The sequence below is a fragment of the Microchirus variegatus genome (genome assembly GCF_963457635.1).
Source record: "Microchirus variegatus genome assembly, chromosome: 23".
Classification (NCBI taxonomy): Eukaryota; Metazoa; Chordata; class Actinopteri; order Pleuronectiformes; family Soleidae; genus Microchirus; species Microchirus variegatus.
In genome coordinates, this window is record NC_139824.1 from 9,026,562 (window position 1) to 9,044,174 (window position 17,613).

Here is a 17,613-nt window from a genome sequence, read left to right on the forward strand (position 1 = left end):
TCAATACATTTTACATTCAAATTGGCAAATGAGGTGAGCTGGAATATAAATTCAAAGGACTGACGATCTCTGTTGAATTTGAATTACACATTTTAAAAACACAAAAAACCTACTCAATTACAGTAACATGAGTAACTAACTTTCCACCTCTGGGTCAGTGTATAACTTCCTAGTAAATTGCTGTAATTTGACTGCTGTTTTATGCTGTTTAATGACATATATTTAACTGCAAATTCACAGTGGTAATGCCATATTGTATGTTAGTGTGATTTAGCAGTATTTTCACTGTAGAAATACAACATTTTACTTTAAAAATCACCTCGGAAGAGTTTCCATATAATAGTTTCAGGATATTTACTTTGTGTGGTCAGGGTCATATTGTCATGGTGTCGCCTGAAATTACACAACATGACAAGGTAATCAGTTCAGAGTATTCATGCTCACAGACCCATCAGAGGAAAAAATGTCACTGTCTTGTAAGTTAAGCTTAAAGTTGATTATATGGCTATGCAATCAACTATAGCCTATAATTAAATTAAATTACTAAAATAGTGTACTAATATAACGACTTATACTATAAATTGTATAGTATAATAAGTCATTATTTTAGTACACTATTTTAGTTGATCAAATTCCATCTTTTAATTCCATCTAATTACTGTCTTTTGGCCATTGCAGTTGTAACAATATAACAATTAAATGCTTAAGTTGGATGTTATACATAATAAACTGCAATACATTAAAATCTTAACCTGTAATCTATTTTGAATGGATCAGTCTGTCAATTCCATATATATGTTTTAGATATTATTGTCTAAAAATTTAGTTTATGCCTTGCATTAGACCGCTAAGTACATATCCAATGTTTGAGGGACAAATGTATGTTTATGTAGTATGGCACCACCCTCTGGATGAAGTTGGAATGTACTGTGATTGAGTGAAAGGGGACATTTTCCAAACAGTTGAAGACTGATGATTTGTTCTTTGCTTTCTTCTTGTATTTGATGAAAATCAAATCCCAGTATAGCTCAAGAAAATAAATAATTAAACACTGATGTTGAGTACCAAAGTACCAAAATAAACACTGGCTTTAAGTTGGGCGGTTAGAAATGAGGTGTGTTTACACCACGTATCAAATAAATAATCTCAGGTTTAGTTCATAAATGGAAATGCAGACGTCTGCTGCAGTGCTGGTAATAACTGCAGTGATAGATGTAGAACAGTGGAGGGAACGAGAACTCGCTGTATAAACATGTGTTCGGAAAACAGCCACCCGATTGTTTTGTTTATAGTCCTGGATGCGAATGCCGCTTTCCCCTGATATTACATACCATTCCATTTAGAGCGTTGACAGCCTTGATGAAAACCTCCAAAGCAAAGCTGCTTTTCCTATTGTGGGTAGGAAGATTCAAGTCGTTTGAAAGGTTAGCATGTGCACTAATGCTGAAATCTCCCAATCTAATCAATGAATGCACTCATGATTGGTAGACATTGAATGGTTTCCTGGTTTGAAGATGACTTTATTCTTGAGGATCTTAGTTTTGACACTCTTTGGACACTGAAACAGTATTGGAAATGGGACCAGACAACAATGAAAACTTGGTCCCCTGGTCGTGTTCAGATGGTGCCCAGAAATTTGAGTCCTTGGCAGAGTCTTAGTCTAAACTTGGGTCCCCAGAACATCTTCGGGCGTTTCATACCATGAAGAGAATGACCTCTACCTTAGTGAATCAAGACAGCCCATTACAGAGTCTCCACACAATCAAACCTCACCAGTATCTCTGTCCCCACACCAAGAATGTGCTGACTCAGTCCCAATGCTGGCCACACGTCAGGAATGCATTCCCCATCATCTTCCTCCTCTCTTGGCTGACATGACCCTGGCCTTGACCCTGACCACAGTGGAGCCAGTAATAGGCAAGAGCCAGGGACTGGAGATTCAACCCACCTCTTCCCAGAGGAAGGAGGGAGTAGTGAAAGCACCTCCTGCCTCAGTCTTCTTTGAAACTTCAGACGAGGGTGCTGAGCAGGCAGAGAACTTGGAGTCTGACACAGATCTGTGCAGACAGGACAGACTCAAGCCAAGGTACACATGTAAGTATTTATCTATCTTCTACCTTCCTTCTGTTCATTGTATTGCAGATCGACAGAGCTAGAAGTGCCAACTGTGTAGCCTGTAGTGATTTAAAAAAAAATAAAAGTAAATGTAGATAATTTATGGTGCAGTTATAGATATGTAGTTGATATGCAGCACAAGGCACATTTACTTGAAAAAAAGACTGTAGATAATATTTCCCTGCCTGCACTCTTAAGAGGTGTTTATCAAGCAAAATTACTTAATTTGAACTACTTATAACATATGCAACGCACAATGGGTGCTGGTTATTTTCATGCTGAGTTCTAATAGAGGTGGACTTACAGGGAGTATTCTGTCAACGTCAGAGCAGGATAAGAATAAAATATGACCATATGATGAGAGTGCGAGAAACAAATTTGACGGACACTAGCATGTGTCACCCCTCTGCCTGTCACCCGATCCCTTTTCCAATCGTAAGATTGGCCTGCAATGGAAAGTGATCTCCTCACCTTTCTTGCCTCATACCCCGCACCACACACACACACACACTGTAAGTAAATATGATGCTTTTATTAGTGCACTTGCAGTAGGGGAAGCTTTAAAATTGAACTTGATGTTAGGGTATTTGCTTTGAATGACTAATAATAATGATATTAATAATACTGGCTAGCAAATATATATAATGCTTTTGTTTGTAGATTTTTTGTAAGATTTATGTATTCATCTTCCTTGCCCCTCTCTTTTACACCAGGGCTCAGTCCCAGGGAGAGACAATCAGAAAGAATCGCAAAGGAGACCAAGTCTAAATGTAAGCAAATTGCCCAGCTTCCAACACCAACATAAAAAAAAACAGCCAAAGGTTCAAGAAGTACACGCTTGTGAGTTATGGGACTGGTGATGAGCTTGACAGCGAAGACCAAATAGAGGAGGAAACCGAAGAAGTGAGATCAGCTGGTTATAACTTTGTGGCATCGAGTCATTCTGAGTTAGAGGAGAAGTATTCTCTTCATCACCAGCAGCAGAAATTACATATGAATTGTGAAAGTGTTTGAGAAATGGAAGTACTGCCAGGAACAAAAGGGAAGGGAGTGTTGATGTTTGTCCAACGTCGCATACGGATGGATGAAATTGTAGCAGATCATGAAGGAATGAAGAGTAAAGGATTACCTGTGCAAGCACCAACAGGACCCAGATGTACAGAAGGACAGAACATGTATGACACAAAGCAAATGCACATGCGTGCTGATCAGGCGAACTATCGAGTCAATGTGTCAAGACCCTTGGTGCCGAACAGAACTGCAAAGCCCTTCCTAGGATTTCAAGATGGCACTGCTCATGTCAAACCTGGTAGTGTTACTCCAGTGATGAAGAGGAACGAACCAAAATACAAAGTACATGTGCCTACAAACACAAATCCACATGTTTGGTCCCCAACTGGAGACATCATAGCCTCAAGAGATGAGCGGATATCTGTGCCAGCAATCAGGGCTGGCATCCTACCAGAGTCCAAAAGGAAAACTGCCAGAAAACAAGTGTTAGCGCGGGCACAAGAATCAGATACCTATCTTCATAACAAAGGAGAAAGGAGGTCTTATAACGAGCCAGAGGAAGATTGTTTTAGTCTTGGAGCTGAAGCTTGTAACTTTATGCAAACAAGATCAACTAAACTCAAGAACCCCCCTCCAGTTGCCCCAAAGCCTGCTATTAATCCATTCTGTCCTCTTTCAGTGAGGAGGAGTCCCCCTGTTGAGCCACTTATTCCACCAAGAAGTCCGGTGTCACAACCGTCTCACAGTTCCGGGGGGCCTCACAGTCAGCATTACTTACTGCAGCAAGATGGGGTTCAGTCTCAACAGATGGCCAACCGTTGGGCACCAGATCAAACCAATCAAACAACACTTCAGACACCCACCAATGCCTTGGCTTCAGTCAACTCGTCTTCTCAGCTTCACCCTCAGTCAACCACTATTAGCCGGAATCAGCAGCTGCCTCGATCCCCTGTGAGTACACAGAGCCCAAGCACAACTTACCGACCACATTACCCACCTTCTCTGTCAAGGAATAATCCAGACAGTGTTCCGAATTCTGTTGCTTCTTGCCCTCCACAAGCATACATCCATGCATCAAAAACACTACAGTATTCTCCAAAAGCTCAAGTGTCAGAGAGAGGCATTAATCAGTCTGTTGATGGATCAGCTATGGTGGGAAAAGGTGCCCAGTTGTTTGCCAAAAGACAATCCCGCATGGAGAAGTTTGTTGTTGACGCTGAAACAGTGGAAGCTCACAGAACAAGACCCCAGTCCCCATCCTTCTCTCTCCCCAACTCCTGGAGGTATTCCTCCAATATCCGTGCCCCTCCCACTTTATTGTACAATCCCCGTCTTTCTCCCCACTACAGCCCCTCAGCAGCCAGGCAAACCCCTCCCACAAGCTCCCAAATGAAGCCTATAACCAAAGAAAAACCTAAAGTGCCCACAAAGCATCTAAATCCCTTAGATATTATGAAACATCAACCTTATCAGTTGGACCTGTCACTGTTCAAGTTTGATGAAAATGCCAAAAGCCCCAGCCCCAAGCCAACTCCTCTGTCAAAGTTTGAGGTTACTAAAAACCTTAAACAAAGAGCAGCTTCTTCTCATTCGCCCTACAAATCATCTGAGATTAGTGTTCAGGCCAAGGAAGAACCTCCCCATACGTCTCCTGGATTGGTAAGTTCCTCAAACTCTTCTGCCCACCAGAAAACAAGATCGGCTCGGCCTCTCACAACTGACAAGCACTTGGATGAAAAGCACACTGTCACACCTGCAGTGCATCACATTAGTAAAAAGCAAGCACCGAGTGCCAAACCTGCAAGTGCATCGTCCCAGCAGTCACTCACTGGCAACAGCATAGCTTCAGCTTTTTCCCCTGCTTCTCTTATTGCTCGAGGCGTACGTCAAATGGCTCCTCGTCCAAAGTTTACTGCAAAGAAGCCAGCAGCGATAGGTAAACAGTGGAAGACTGTCGCTGTTCTTCATTAGTCCTAACACTGTATATGGTCAACGCTAAGAGCACAGGCACTTCAGCAAATGGCTTGCATCTTATGTCTTATTAATCTGGTTGAAGTCTCATCCAAAATGATTTACAATCTGGAGCTGCAGGGATATATTTAGCTGGAAATGTGAGGGAAGAATGTGAAGGCTGTTGAATGTACAAAAAATCGGATTAAAATGACAGTGCAGAACCTCTACCGCCCCCTTTAGATTTCTGAGTAATTACCAAATCAGTCTTTGGGCTCTTTAAGTCTCTGTGGTCTACGAGTGTGAGTAGGGGCAATCTATGAGTTATATAGCTGTTAAACTAGCGTTACTTCTGCATCCAGGAAATTTAATTGGAGCTGCATGGTGAAGTAAACAGCAGCAATTGCGATTGGCACATAGTCAGGTAGCTGCTCAGGGGGTGCTTGATTGCTTCATGGAATGCCAAAACCTACTTATGAAACTATTCATTGGCACATTTTTAAAGCTGTCTTGCTTCACGAACATTAGTTTATATTGAAATGTTATGCACTACAGCCATGGTTCTCAAACTGTGGTACGTGTACCACTAGTGGTATGCAAGCTTCCTCTGGTGATACTTGGAGGAAAATCAGAAATACTGTTCTACTGTATATACAAGGGTATGTGATCGGAGTGGAGCTAAGGAATTGCGTAGAAAATGAAACAAATAACAAACAAAAAAACATTATTAGAGTCACCTTATCGCGCTCTTTCTTAATTTAATTTTGATGTGCCAGTGTGTGAAGTATGTGTGAGGAAGAGGAGGATGATGAGAGTGCAAATGATCTTTATTTGTGTCAAGAGTCCATAGCTGACTTTGCTCGGCCTGTTTACGCCTCTGTATTTTAACGTTAGTGATAGCGTTGTCACTTTGAGGGCTCTATATTTTCTCAGGTGGTACTTAGTATAAAAAAGTTGTTGAAGCCACTGCAATTCAAACTTCAAAACATGGTGGTGAATACAAACAAAAATAAATAAAAAATATAGAAAACTTAGAAAGCACATCCCCCTACAAGTGGTGGTTATGTGTGTACTTAAAGGCGGTAAATGTGAGACTAAATATTGTTGAGGGATTCTCAGGAAGTGCTATTTCATGTGCAATAATGTGTGTTTGGAGAGACTTGTTCGACGATGGTCTCTCGTGTGACTTGTTTTTTGTTTTATCTTTATTTTCCCAAGGAATTCAATTGATTGCATGGTTTATGCAGCAGTAATTAAAAAAAACATTTATTTGTCAAATTTATATTGAACTCCAAATTTTCTTGACACAAATTTGTCATCTTGGATAAGAATAGTATCCCTTACTACTATATCTTTATTTTTTTTAGTATGATTGGGGAGAAACTGTTCTTTTCTGGGTGCATTTTCTTCAGTCTCATTCCAAACTTTAATCACAACAGCTAAAAGCATTAACATTAGTTGTGATCATTAACCCTTATGACATCAGGGTTTACTGTATTTTCCACAATCTTCATTTATGGACAGTTCTTTCTCTGTCATCAGACATTCTATATTCTCATCCTCGATGTAAAACACGAGCAGGATATCGCTGAGGGTGGACGTTTATATTATTGATTCACATCATCTATAGCAAATCAGGAGAAAAATAGTGAACAACTGTCTAGTTTGTCTTTGTGACGTATCACTGTTGATTGTACTTCTTGTACTCTGCACAGTCGTGCTATTAAATTTCTCTTTCCTTCTGCTGTTTCACACGTTCCTTTTCTTTGTTCCAAAGCTTCTGTATCACTGCTTATTCTTAGTCACCCATGTTTCCTCCTGCACCTTCTTCCACTTCCACTCGCAGTACTTTGCTCCCATTCACAGCACTTTCTGCAATAATCAGTTCCATTATTAGCTTGTTCACGAGTACTTGTAATTGTTTTTTGATGACATCAGTCTGTTGAAAGATGTTTGGAACAGTTATCTTGGTCTTTCCTCGACATTTGTAGGATGGTGCTACACTGAAACAGGGTTTATATTTTGTTATATGATGATTTATTGATAAGAAATCAGTTTTTATTATTGTATTGTCTTGTTTTTGGTAGTTTTTTTTAAATGAAAACTCACCAAAGTCACAAAATTATCAGTAAATAATGGATCAAACATATCTACATTAGCTCGTAATAACTTGTTATGCTGAATTTAATGATACTTAAATATGGAAATATGAAGATACAATAAATGTGGATTTACATCTCGGATGGACACAGTATTGGATTAACAGCCGGTAAGTACATTCATTATACAGTACAAGCACATCCATCTATGCATTCTGTATAATCCTACCATGTTTATGGGTCTCATAGTAAATCTTTCAATTGGCCCAAATAATCTGATTAAAATGTCAGTTGCACTTAACTGTTAACTAAAACTTTTCATTTACATTTTAAAAACAACAGGACATTGCATTACTGTAGATATTGCCCTGGCTTCCATGGAGCCAGAGGGTGGCAGCAATGTCCGCACACCAGACCCCAAAAAATGTTCTTGCTCTTTCAGGGACTTAGTCGAAGCCGCTCCTTCAGTCTTCCCAGGCGGCTGGATTCACCTGGACATCCGTCCCCATTGACCGCATCTGGAACCCAGGCATCATTTTTACCTGCACAGAGGCGAACATCCTTTCCAGAAAACATCCACAAGCCACCATCGCCGTGGGAGGCAGCGTCCAGGAGCACCACTGGCTCAGTGGACGAGGCGTTTGTGTTCCAGGGCCTCCCGTCATCTGTTGTGTTCAGTGTCCGAGCTGCAGGGAAACTCAGATCTCTGGCAGAGCCACCAGATGAATGGAAGCGCAGGGTTTCTCTTGATCCTGCAGCCCTCAGTAAGAGTCATTATTATGCAGCTCCTGCTTTTCAGGCACCATCTTTGAGCAGAGCATTTCCACCGAAGAAACCGGCCTTCTGTGGGCCTCCATTCAAACCTGCCCAGCCCCTGAGGTCTGTCAGTCGGGCCAGCGTTGGATACATGGGATCAGGTTTCAATTCAGCAAAGTACTTTCCCCTCTACATGTAATACCTCGATATATATACCACAATCAGATACACGCCAAAGAAAGAGACTTATAGAAGTACATGTATGTTAAAATAAAACGTTTGTAGTGTGAAGATCAACATTTAATTGGGCTCAGGAAGATGACATCATGAGAGGATTGGGTTTTATAAAACTTACTATTTTATATTTGGTGAGACTTAACTATCTTTAACTTAATTAAGGTGGTTGAGTTGCTGAACAAAAATACTGCCAAGCATTGATGAGGAAATGAAGCAAGTGTGTCACAGTCGTCGTTAAGACTGATTTAGGACAGAGGTTTATTTTAAGGCATGTGTTATGTGACCTGAAGTGATGTGAATGTGTCGTAGTTAACAGGAAGTTGGCGTTGATTCCTATTTTATTTAAGTATGGTGGTGTTTAGGGGGCGTGGCAATATTATATCGTTTTTTTTTTTAGCTTTTTTTTTTTTTTTACTGATTTTACAAATAAACATTAAACCTTTTGTGGATTAGCATAATTAGCATTGGTTGTGAATAGGAAGTGAGAAACAATTGTAATATAGTTTTTTTTTTCCACTATTCACAATTTGTCTTTTTAAAAATTATGTCATGGATCCTTATGGATCTTGGTGATTTTGTCATCTTATAGTTTTTCAGCAGCATCAATATATACACAGTAAACAAGTAGACATTTGAATTTACTGCCAAATACATGCACCTCATTTCTTTATTTTCCTGCTCTGCCGTAAAAAGTGAACAAGCTTTTTTATTATGTTGATTTTTGGTTAAGAAGAAGAATTGTTGCATGCATAATTAGAATCATGAAGAATCCCACCTTTGATCATTGCAGTGTGATTTTGAAGTGTCACATTGAGCGTGATGTAGCAAAATGTTGGGATTTCTTGCACTTTTTGAACATCAACTGAAAAATTAAAAGTCCTGAAAATGCTTTGCATTTTTATAGCCTTTTTTTTACTTTAACTTTGTGCTGTGGGAGTATTTTAATGAATAATTTTTCGTGCAGATGAATACGTTTTCCATCTAGTTCAGGATTTTCTCACTGTTTTAGATAGTTTCCCTGCTCAAACACACCTGATTCAAATGGTCAGCTTGTCAGTAAGCTCTGTTGACGCCTGATAACGACCCTTTTATTTGAACCTGGTGTGTTGGAACACCCAAAACATGCAAGACAGAGGCTGACCAAGACCAGGAGTGAGAATCCCTGCTCTATTCTATGATCATATTGTATTATTTGGTAATTCAATTGCATATTTTAAAACTCCAGTGTGTAACATTTGTCGCCAAAGCACTGCCTAACTCAATATCAATGTAAAAACTGAAGAAAAAAAACTGCTGGAAGTAAAAACAGAAACTGCAATGAGTGACAGAGACACTGATGTGAAGAAGAGACATTGTGTCCTGCAACATTGTGCATCAGTGCTTAACAAATTAACAAGTATTCTATCACCACCCAAAGCCACAGCTGCCCTAAATTAACATTAGCATTGGTAAAATATATCCTTGAATTTTCAAATGCACTTTTTTTTTTACATTATTCCTTGAATAAGATGTCAAATTATAGTTATTTATTTGCATTCCTGAACATAAAAAAATGTTTTAGTGGTTGAATGTTATGCTTAATTAATTTCAGACTGCTAAAATATTAATGTTTTCTCATTAGTCAGGGCTATGAGGCCTGGGAGGAAACCTTTCATGTGTGCTTCTCGGTTTCCAGCATAGGAGGCGGACAGTGACAACATACAGGATTTGGCATGCGTACTTCTTTACCGTAACTCCTAGACCATTATAAAATTTAAAAAACTATATGGACAGTGGCTCCCCAGGACCAGGAGGGAGAAACCCTGGTCCAGGTTGTACTTCGCCTTTTGCCCTATGGCTGATATTGGCACAGCACCTCGTGTGAAACTCATGTGGAGGATAAAGCAGTAGAAGATGGATGGATGGATACCAGAAAGCAGAGAAATAGAGCTTTGCGCCCTCAGGACTTCCATGGAACAACCGCCCAATCGCAGCCACTATTCTCCAGCGCATCACACGGTTGTGACATCAGCTTCTCAGTACCGTATTCCTAAATGGTTGAATAACTGGCAGATATTGAAAGTGAAAGTTATCTTGGAAGAAGTAGCGGAAAGGGGCAGAAAAAAAACACTATTGAACATTTTTTGACAATACTACAGCCATAAAATCAATATAAATCCAGGCAGCCTGATTATCTTGATAGTCATAATGAGAGTTGAGCAATAATGCTTAATCAGCATTGTCTGAACTCATTTGACAATGGTTTGAATGTTTAATTTTAAAAGTCACGTACTACAGCTTTAGCCTAATATGAGAAAAATCAGGAAGTTATCTCACAACAACATCTTTCAATGTAAGTCAGGACAAATGTAAGTCAGGACAGAGGCCCCTGAGGACCAGGAGTGAGAAACCCTGCTGTAGAGGGACACTGGGTTTAGCTACCAGGACAATGACCTTGATGTTGCCGGATTAAAAAAAAAACCTTTTTGGCTGACCACCATGCAATTGAGCTGGGAGGGGGTCGATCTGGTTCCATGTTCGGGCCCCATGCCTCTATTTGCCCCAAAGTCCCTTGAAAAGCATCTGCTGCTCTCTATCGAAGAAACCACACTCTCCTTTCACATCTCCACTTATCTGTATTTCACTATCCGACATCAGCAGTCACACACAATGACAGCACCAGCACTCGGTTTGGCGAGAGGAGCACACGAGTAGCAGCTGTGCCACCACTCCAACTCGAGAGCGCGATGCCACGGCGGTTACGTAAACCTGCAGAAGAGTGTCGACTTTGAAACTTTGAAAAACAAGGGAAGAATCGTGGTGTGTGGAGGGAAGCCTTTACCCCCCAAAGAACATCAGTGGGCATGTGAGTGTTGTCCATCCTCTCCTGTCTTTGGGAGCTATCCCTGTCCCAGGGTGTTTGAGAGTGGTTTTGAGTGTTTGGCAGGTTAAATTTAGCCTATTGATGTAAGCTGCATTCCATTCACAACAGACACAGAGACACACTCGCAGTTTGGCTTTAGTGTGAGCGACTGTGAAGATCAGGGAAGATCACACTACAGACTGTAGGTTGACCCCTGAGTCTCCGTGTCTCCTCTTCCAGGATACAGGTTACACACTGAGAGACACCATCACAGGTATGGAGAAGCTTCGTCTGGGTGAATTTTGCAAATATGTGTATTTAAATTATACTGGGATTATGTTAGAATATGGGGGGAAAGTCGCTCTATTGTGATAAAAATAAACATATGCCATACATTTGTATTTTATGTCAACAATAGACACTGTCTTATCTAAATTTTCTAGACTAGCTGATACATTTTCTGTATTTAGAATTATATAGCGTTGCATGGAATTTATATCAATAAGAATTTAACACTATAATATGATTAAATTATAGCATACAATATAACACACCTGTACACCAGTATATTTATTACCTTAGAAACATGTTTAACATTTAAAAAAAAAAAAAATACTCAACTGCACTTGACAGCAAAAATATATTATAGGAAAAATAATAAACTTATCACACTGCATTATTTGTGTCTGGCTACATAGGACACAACATTCACCTTGACCTTTGAAGCGGCTCACATACTCCAAAAATTTGGTCCAGTGGCAAAGCCAGATTTAAGAATTACATTTGTGCGACATCTGCAAACACAATGGTGGTGGTGGGGGTTTGGGATTATGCAATGCACTGTAATCTGTTGAATGCAACAACCACAATTGAGATTATTTAAAACATGACGGTGACATGACCGATTTATTCGACTTTATCGACTACGCGTATCATACACAGCACTAGTGTGTTACGTAATGCAAAAGATCAGAGCAATAGATATGTCTAATCAAAAAAAAAAAGGGTCACTCTTTATCCTGAGTGTCGTATTCTGTCCTTGTCAACGTTTCAATATTCTCTCTGTGATGTTGACAACAGTACAGGAAAGTGACAGCTGGTGAAAGATGACTTTACACTAACCACTGATGCTCAGTGGGATCACAGTGTTTGGAGTCAAACTCCTCCTTTATGGTTTGAGAACAACTACTGTATGAGTCCTGTCTGTGTTTCAGAACCTTTGCCAAAGCCACAATGTCACAATTCTGTACAATGCCTGCCGGAGAGAGGAAGAGGTGTGCAGCGGCTCTTTGCCAAGAGGTCCACGGTTCCAAGGGTATGATGTTAGAGCCGAGGTTCTGCGGCCAAAACACACTCCTGGATGGAGAATATCCATTCTGACCTGGGGTTCAAAATGTCAGGGCTGCTCTCCAGCACTTGCCATAAATAAGCTTAATAGGATGATTTACTGTACGGTGAAAATCCTTTGTCGTTGTCCTTTTCAAATGTCTATTTATGGGTGAGTGGGGGGAGGAAGGTTTTTGAAGGCCAACTGTGTAGCTGTTTGGATAATGTGAGGGTTTGTGACAGCTGGGGTACATACCGTCACTGCGAGTGGACAAGGGAGCACCGCACGTGTATCCACTGCTAATTCTCCACTACAATGGTAACTCATTGTCCATGACAGGAGTTACAAAATGGAAAAAAATAAAAAATAAATTGTGACACCATTTCATGCCTTTTATAGAAACTCCCTGGATCCTGATCAGATGACAAACTTATATGAGGGGATATTTCCGCGTGTGTGTATTTATATTGACTATCCTGATCTTTCCAACTCTAAAACCAGGGCCGGATTAATCCACTCAGGGACCCAGGGGGTAAAAACAAACCCTTCCAAAATAGTAGTTTGTGACAGTTTGGTCGTACTTAAAGCCTTTCTACTACAAAATAAATGCCAAAAAATCTATATTATCATCAGTGAACCAGAAATAAACAAGACGTGTGACCTTATATGACTTGTAAACACAACTCTTTAATAGTGACACCCATTTTATTTGGGAGATAAACTGTAAATGAAAAACTAAAAAGCGGCATATGTAAGAATGTGGCCAAAAACAGTTACTACACTCAAATTCAAAATACCAATTTCTTTTAGGTTTCGTTTTCTCTGCCATTGTAGCTCAGACGTAACTGGCAACCCATGGTTGCTCGGCAGCTGAGACTCTACTGACTGCTATGGTGGCTGACTGTAATGATTGGTTTCTGCAAAATATTTTTTAATGCAAATATTTTGGCTGTACTGTTCAGTATGTTATATGAATATTATTCCTGACTCTCTATGTCTCTGGGAGGATACTATGGCCAGCTGCTTTAGATTTATTACATAATGCACCTTTAAATAAACTAAAAACATTAAAACAAATGGAAAATTTGAAAACAATATGGTATTTTTAATTGACTTAACCTAAGTAAATACGTACAGTTTTGAAATTGTTAGCCCAAGAAGTCCAGATCAGTGATACTGATTAATGTGATCTTCACATCCTTCTCACCTTTTGTCCTCCTGACAGGAGACATCATGGATCTTGGGAAGAAGCTCAGCACTCCCAAAGACATCATGCTGGAGGAGTTATCGTTGCTTTCCAACAGAGGCTCTCGACTTTTTAAAATGCGCCAGAGAAGGTCCGACAAATACACATTTGAAAGCATCCAAAATGAGGCGAACGCACAGCTAAATGTAAGTGTGCCTTCCCGTCATTTCATGTGTTTATTTATCAGGAACTATATGTGCTTTTAAAAAAAAAGTTGTACAACACACGGATGATAACAGAGACACGTGCCTTGTGCCGTCTCCATCCTCCAGACGGATCTGCTGAGAGGCTGCACTTTGTTAAGAGGCTGCTCCCAGTTTATCAGTGCATGTCGATGTGTGGGTGTGCGTGTGTGTGTGTGTGTGAGTGCACACACACATCTGAACATGTGATAGTCAAGAGCTATCGATGAGATATGTCCAGAAGTCCTGAGTTTTATGTGCTGTCTTTATTCTGTGTTGCAGAATGACATATTAGCTGAGAACACACATACTGTGGAAATTAAAGTGGAGGTGCCCACCAGTGGGAACACTGCTAACGCAGAAAACTCTGTTTCAGGTAATAGTGACGCTGAAGCTGTTGAAACGCGACATTAACAATGCACATATACATTATAGCGTGCGCCTGAAATGATGTCACCCTGCAGCAAATAAGACCAACTGATTATGTAAGAGTGTCATAATAATGGCATCTGTTGTCACACGGTTGGAACAGCTGGTCTTATAAATAGGCAAGGTAAATAAGCACGATACCATGTTTTGTAACCAAGATGACCTATTAACTTGAATTACTTTATTTTATTTTATTTGAACAGTTAAATGAGCTCTCATTTTTTTTTTTTTAATTATTAAGCAGGGTGTCCTCTTATATTGCCACATTACATGAGTGCATGCTTGAACTATGTGCTATTTTAAGAGCTCAGATTGTAATGATGGACAACTCAGTCTGCCTGTGTGTTAAGTGTTTTCAAAGGACAGTCTCCGTTCATAATCCCATCCACTTCAAATCCTTAGACTGCTTTAAATCCAGCAGGCAGAACAATGCTTCACTGACTACTTGAACACAGAATCCTCCTTCTACATCCTAAAATTCAAGTATTGTATTTAATATATGATTAGATTCTTTTTTCTTTTAGTTTTTCATTTCAATTCAGAGTGTCCAATTTGCCTAATCCCCAAATCTGCATGTTTTTGGATTGTGAGAGGAAACCGGACACCGTACAGTGGGACTAAATTACAAAGGCTATAGTTATTCTCTACACTCTTAGAAATAAAAGTGCTAAGTTGAACCATATAAGGTTCTCCATATAAGGCTTGTCCTCATAGGAGAACCATTTTTGGAGGGTTCCACCAAGAATCCTTGTAAAATCCTTTATTCAGGAAAGGGGTTTTAAAGGGGACCTCTGGATCAAAATGGTTCTGGAACCATTAGTGTTACCAATAACCCTTGAAAAACCCTTTCTTCTGAAAAACAAAACAATGAGTCACTCGGGTAACAAAACAGAGAAATGATGGTGTACATCTTACCTGAGTGGTTATTATATATATATATATATATAATGTTATATATATATATATATATATATACATATATATATATATATATTCAGCTTTTATTCAATTTCCCTCCTTCACAGATGTGACTGCAGAGAAGTTAAGCAGCTCAACTATGCACAAGTCCTATCACTCTCCGTGGGAGAAGGCGATCCTCAGTGACCCTGACCTCGCTGACACCCTCAAACTAAGAATGCCGGCACTGGACTCAAGAGCAGAGCTTCCTGAATACAAGTCTTTCAACCGGTGAGAAACCTGTGATCAAGTGTCAGTCGTACAAGTCGTACAAGAACGAAAAGGCTGAATTCACACTTTGTTTTCGATTGCAGGGTCGCCACTCCATATGGCGGCTTTGACAGAGCTCCCAGAGCAATCACATTCAAACTGCCAGAGGTCGACCTGAACCCACCCAGATACCCCGAGCTGCAGGAGCAAGGGATGAGACGACCCACCTTCAACAGGACGGCCCAGGGATGGATATCAGAGGGCACCCATCTGATCCTACCCACCATCATCCTGGAGCCTGTCCTAGTCCCAGAATCTGACGACCTGTAGATGACGACCTGAAGACCTGTTACGCAACAGGATGTTGGCCAAAAATGACAACAGATCAGTTAAATAGTAGCCCAAGTGCAATTCCTTACCAGTATATTGGATTGAAATTATAGACTGTACATAAAAATGGACATAGTCTTCTGGTTTAAGGGGGTGAGGCCCAGGAAGTAAGATGGAACTAACAGTTATCCACCAGGGGGCGACTGCACAGGTTGCAAAAAGAAGTCTGTTTGAGTAGGCAAGGCAAGTACAGTAATAGATCATGAATTCAAAAATGATCCTCCCATTTAGAGAAAAGTAGAGAAGGGTTTGATTGTCCAATAGGAGCCTGGTTGCATCATCATGGCTACAGACAACTTGTGAATCTCGAAGCTTCAAGACGGGAGTTTGTTTGTTTTTTCCACCGGCAGACTACGTCCATTTTAATACACAGTCCATGACGACTGAAAAGCATGCAATGGACACAAAATGCTTCATGCTTTTGTTTTTCAGTTGTTTGCCCAACTCTACAAGCTGCTTCGAAATAATAACATCGTGTAAATAGCAAAATGAACGCGCTATACAAAATTCAAGATACTATGTTTCCATAGATACTGACAACAAAAGTGCAATTTTTATAGAAATTCAAAATGAAAACAATGTAAATAAAGAATGCAAATAATTTATTGTTGGCACACAATTAAAACTGGAACAAGCTGTAATGGTTATATTTAGTCATTTTTATTTTCTTCTGTGGTTCACACACACACACACACACACACACACACACACACACACACACACTGCTCCCGAGGGACAGTTCTGGAAGGATTGAATTCAAGGGCAGTGGGAAACATAACTCACGTCTATCATTTCTCCAAAATCTCAGTACTGCAAAGTATTTGCATACCACTGACACAGAATAGCCTTCATGGCAGTGCATAAGATCAGTGCTTCAAGTCAGATTTTCCTATTTCGTTTTCATCTGTTTTGATAGTGACACGAGGTATTTTTTAATTATTAATTTAAAACAGTTGTAATAGTGGACAGTATGAGCTTCTTGACACACTGCAGTATAACAATATTAGCAGGTGTGAACAGTTACTGAGGGGAAGATAATGCTAACAACAGCAACGGACAGGAAGCGATCCAAAAACAGACATTACTGGCAGCAGCTTTAAGTTTATTAGAACATAATACTTCCCGATTTGAACTGTCAGCAGCCTGATCATAGAATATCTGTAACACAGCACTGCTGACGGTGTCATGCAGTCTGATATGCACAGTGACACCGAGGCAGGCAAGTAACAGATGAGGTATTGGTATAGCTATCTGCACAATAGAGACCCACCATAGTGACCCACCAAAATAGCAACAAGTCGGCCCAGCGCAAACCAAGTAAACAAAGAAAAAAGTTTTTATTTATTTTATTTTTATTTTTAAATGTATGCAAGTTTCGAAGAAGCCATTACATGCTACAAATGACAGCATTGTGGGTGTTAAAACCATAAACTTTTAAATTTGAATTAGGGTGGTGCTTTTGTTGTTTTTTCGGCCAATCAGCTGCGTCACACATGGCTAATTATTATGCAGCCACTTCCGCCTTCCGCTCCTCATCTCACTGTGCTTCCAGAAGCTTCTGTGTGTGTTCATCGTTGAATGAAGATGGACAAGGAAAAACGCAGAATATTTTAATTGTGGCTGTATTTCTTAACAAAGGGAGACCGGCCTCACTTCTGCTATGCGAGTGGACGCGTTAGCATTAGCATTTAAGCTAGCGGCCGTAATGCTAGCGCGTTAGCATAAAAGTTAGCAGACTTCATGTCGGAAACTTATTCCAGAGTTAATGTACAACAAACGGATGGATTATTTAGCGACCGAAAGATAGTAGGACATGAGAAAAACTGCACACCTCGAGGAACAGACATAATAATTACTTCTGA

General features: G+C 40.1%; 2 protein-coding genes across 2 annotated transcripts; both read left to right on the forward strand.

The window, feature by feature from the left end:
- Positions 1 to 408: 408 nt before the first annotated feature.
- synpo2b (synaptopodin 2b) lies at positions 409 to 6,771 on the forward strand (the record flags this gene model as incomplete). The annotated part of the gene is given in 9 exon segments (XM_083909355.1): positions 409 to 416; positions 1,679 to 1,809; positions 1,812 to 1,869; positions 1,871 to 1,899; positions 1,902 to 1,978; positions 1,980 to 2,094; positions 2,829 to 2,912; positions 2,915 to 3,126; positions 3,130 to 6,771. Coding segments are annotated over 9 exon segments (2,682 nt in total). The 3' UTR covers positions 5,098 to 6,771.
- Positions 6,772 to 10,790: 4,019 nt separating this feature from the next.
- Positions 10,791 to 16,383, forward strand: myoz2b (myozenin 2b). Its single transcript, XM_083909729.1, has 7 exons — positions 10,791 to 11,013; positions 11,140 to 11,284; positions 12,225 to 12,325; positions 13,563 to 13,729; positions 14,048 to 14,141; positions 15,220 to 15,382; positions 15,466 to 16,383. The coding sequence occupies exons 3-7, from the start codon at positions 12,244 to 12,246 to the stop codon at positions 15,689 to 15,691; spliced, it is 732 nt and encodes a 243-aa protein (XP_083765855.1). The 5' UTR covers positions 10,791 to 11,013; positions 11,140 to 11,284; positions 12,225 to 12,243; the 3' UTR covers positions 15,692 to 16,383.
- The last annotated feature ends 1,230 nt before the right edge of the window (positions 16,384 to 17,613 follow it).

What these genes read in the sequence shown, in the direction of transcription:
- myoz2b (XM_083909729.1), top strand. Translation starts at nt 12,244, where the DNA reads ATGTCACAATTCTGTACAATGCCTGCCGGAGAGAGGAAGAGGTGTGCA. An exon ending in AGAGGTCCACGGTTCCAAGG is followed by an intron (nt 12,326 to 13,562) that starts GTATGATGTTAG and finishes TCCTCCTGACAG; the next exon opens with GAGACATCATGGATCTTGGG. An exon ending in GAATACAAGTCTTTCAACCG is followed by an intron (nt 15,383 to 15,465) that starts GTGAGAAACCTG and finishes TTTCGATTGCAG; the next exon opens with GGTCGCCACTCCATATGGCG.